At 48.8% G+C, this 3,251-nt stretch overlaps 1 protein-coding gene across 2 annotated transcripts; it reads right to left on the bottom strand.

The window, feature by feature from the left end:
- Positions 1 to 1,025: 1,025 nt before the first annotated feature.
- Positions 1,026 to 3,009, bottom strand: LOC123389523 (uncharacterized protein C6orf141-like). Of its 2 annotated transcripts, none has more exons than XM_045071219.1 (2): positions 1,694 to 3,009; positions 1,026 to 1,397 (listed from the first exon to the last, which is right to left on the bottom strand). In XM_045071219.1, exon 1 carries the CDS (start codon positions 2,937 to 2,939, stop codon positions 2,073 to 2,075), a length of 867 nt encoding a protein of 288 aa, XP_044927154.1. In that variant the 5' UTR covers positions 2,940 to 3,009; the 3' UTR covers positions 1,026 to 1,397; positions 1,694 to 2,072. The 2 variants fall into 2 exon arrangements, with proteins under 2 accessions (XP_044927154.1, XP_044927155.1); XM_045071220.1 differs by having other exon boundaries at positions 1,775 to 3,009.
- Positions 3,010 to 3,251: the final 242 nt, after the last annotated feature.

Raw genomic sequence — 3,251 nt, 5'->3', positions numbered from 1 at the left:
TACAACACAGAACTAGTAACAGCTAACTTTGAGCATTCACTATATGCGAAGTATTATTTTAAGTATTTTTCATTTACCATAATCCTAGGGAAAAAAACCTTATGAGGTTAATACTATATATTACCCCTACTTAATGAATAAGGACACAGAGGCACACAGAGATTAAGCACTTGCCCAAAGTCACAGTAAGAAGTGGGACAGTTTTGAACCCAAGAAGCAGAACTTCAGGGTTGGCCTCCCAATGATGTTTGGGTCCCTGTTAAGGAGGCTTTTCTTACTGACTGCATATTCAATGCTCAGTCACCTGGGGGCATATAATGACTCACAACCAAATTTATCAAGTCAGGCCTGAAAACTGTCTGCCAAGAAGTTTAACCTCACACAAGGGCCAGGCAAAAGTTGTTGGAGGAAAAGATAATTCACTTTATGGGGCCTATATTACCTTTTCTACAACCAAGTAGCTTTGAACACAAATAATGTCAGGTGCGGCATTCCTCCCTCAAGTGTGGGTCTCATAGTCCTAAGAACTGCTGTGGTGATCCTCTAGTCAAAAGTTTTGGTGGGACTCATGAGCATTAAGGCATTTCTAGCACTTCCCATCAACATGAGTGAGAAAACCCAGGATGCCCTGTCTTCTTTTGACTCCTTATAGATAAGGTCCCCTGAAGGCCATTCTCAAACCTTTAGAAGGGAGAAGATCATATTCTTACCTACTTAGTAAGCCTATGCAATTACTACGTTATGACTTAACTAAGCCACATGACCTTGACACCGAGGTTGGCTCACTGTAAAACAGGGATATATATTTGAGGGCCTTTCAAAACTGAAAGTAAAGAGCACCAGAGTGAGGAGTGAGGTAGGGGGTACAGTTCAACAGTTGACTCTTCAAAGGCCAGCGTCCCACTTATTTTGTTAGTTCTTGCAGTAACCAAATACTCCTTCAGCCTGCTCAAGTCAGGAGTTCATCTCTAGAGGGAATGCTTGCTCCTCACAGACCTCCAAACCAGACCACAGTACTACAGAGGTAATAAAAATGGGTGTTTAATAAAAAAGAGGAACAAATAAAAAGACATTTCAGTAGCACCAGAAGAGACTTTTTTTCCCCAACAGCATCAAGAGGGATGTATTTTCAATCCAGTTTTGAATACAAATGTTATTAATAAGAAACAATGGACAGGAATAAGATATACAATTATTTTAGGGCAAACTATACATCATTTACCTTTAGATAAGACTTATCTGCCAAATTTAAAATAGTAAAAATAAATAAAAACCAGATAAAAATCATTTTTACTCGACTGGATAATTTGGGGGTAGTAAAGCCCCTTTAAATGGCACTTAACGTTCAAAGTTGGGTCTTCTGTTCTCTTCCTCTTCTCTTCCTAGTTTTCTTTCCCCTAACATTTAATGAAAAAAAGAAAAAAATGTGCACATCAGAAAAAAGTTTAAAAAGGGAAAGATTTTGTTTACTTGCTGCTTTATTTTGATTTTCCCATTCCTTTTTACTTTCTTTTTTTAGCTTTAAAACAAGCCTCTCTCTGCAGAGAGCGGACCTCAACCCTCACTTCTAATTTAGGTCCGAAAGAGCAGGGAGGCAGGGAAAGAGATCAATGAATCTGTATTGCAAAGTGAGAATTAACCATAAATAGATTTTCTTATTTCACAGGCCCACATTTTACCAATTCGAAAATACCTTTCCTTCCCCTCTTCCAATGACTTAGGTCCCCAGACCGTCACAGTATTTAAGACACAAAGGAGGTACTATGTTGCTCACAGTTCTTCATTCCGTCTCGGGTGTCCCCTGCCTCCCAGCGGCGCTGACCAGCCTCTTAAAACATCCTTGCTGTCGGCTAATTACAGGCTGGCGCTCCCGGAAGAGCATCTGCTTAGGGATTCGCGCTCATCCACCATCCCGCAGCATTCCTCAGGCTCCTCTTTCCTGTTTTATATCCTCTGGCAATCCAGTCCCTGGGGACCGCGAGGTGATCTCCCCGCAGGTGGACTCGGGGCGTCTCTCCCCATGAGGGAGAGCCCGGGGTTCTCCGCAGTCCTGGCGCCCACAGCCGGGCGCTTCACTCCCTGTTGGTGCGAAAAGTGATCGCGCTCATGGAGTGCTCCTCGGTCCGTGCGGTCATCTGCCCCTTCCTCCATGCAGTCCACAAGACTTCTTCTGTCGCCTGATAGTCCACAATCCGCACGAGCACCGACCTGGGTGGGGCTGCAGGGTCCCGCGGCCGAACTCTGAAGGGAGCGTCTACACGGCTGCCTAAAACTCGCTTTTCTCGCGGAAAGAGAGACGGGCCGTCGGCTTCCCAGTCGTCTCCGGCCGCCGGGAAAAGATCGTCCCCACCGGCCACTTCTTCCCGCGCAGGGTCCCGTTGAGTCCCCAGCCACCTCTCTGGGTGCAGAAGGAAGAGCACTTTCTCTCTGACCCAGGGCTCACAGTCCAGGTTCTCAGCCGCCGGGCGGTTCTCCAGAGCCCCGCCTGGGCTTCCACTCGCCCTCGCCGCCGCTGCCGCCCCCGACACCGCGGGATTCCGGCCACCGGGAGCCAGGGCCGCCCCGCGCCCCAGCTTGCGCGAAGAGGACCCGGCACGCTCCAGGGTGTCCGGAGCGTCCGCGAAATTCGCAGCCCCGCGGGGCCTCGAGGTCCCCAGCGGGACAGGAGGCTCATTCATTCGTAGATCCTTTAGGCGGGTCACGCAGCAAACTCCCCCAGACCTCCTCACGCCCGGGACAGGTAATACTTTTTTTTTTTCTTTTTTTTTTAAGGCCCGCCCCGCCCGCGCCGTGCAGACCCCGCCTCCTGCACCGCCCAGTACAGTCCGCCCAGGCCTTGCTCGCCTTTTAAAGACAAAGGAGCCTGACCTCCCCTCAGTCGCTCCTCCTTTTCCTTCCCACCCTAGCCCGCAGCTCTGCTGCTGTGGTATGTGGCTCATTCTGTGTCCTCTTGCGCCTTAGCTCTGGTATGGTTTCCACCGTCTGTTCTCGGGTCAGAGGCGCAGAAGACACCCTCGCACAGCGCCCCCTGAAATGCCCGGGACTCCGTGCGCTCTTCCTTTCCCAGGACGCGCCTCCCAGGTGGAGGAACAAGGAAGTGTTCTGGTTTTGTTTTATTATCTGGTTTAATCAAATTCTTGTAAAAAAGATTTCATGTCCGGTCCAAATCCATCCCCACCATGCAGACAAGATTAGCGAGTGTAGATCTAGGGAGCCGACATTGAGAAAATGGCTTTTGGTTGGTTTGTTCT

This window comes from Mustela putorius, unplaced genomic scaffold (assembly GCF_011764305.1).
Source record: "Mustela putorius furo isolate JIRA1106 unplaced genomic scaffold, ASM1176430v1.1 tig00003983_pilon_pilon_pilon, whole genome shotgun sequence".
Classification (NCBI taxonomy): Eukaryota; Metazoa; Chordata; class Mammalia; order Carnivora; family Mustelidae; genus Mustela; species Mustela putorius.
This window is presented reverse-complemented; position numbering and strand designations above follow the sequence as displayed.

Bases quoted from the DNA above. Each gene is read 5' to 3' on its own strand.
- LOC123389523 (XM_045071219.1), bottom strand. From the start codon at position 2,939: ATGAGCCACATACCACAGCAGCAGAGCTGCGGGCTAGGGTGGGAAGGA.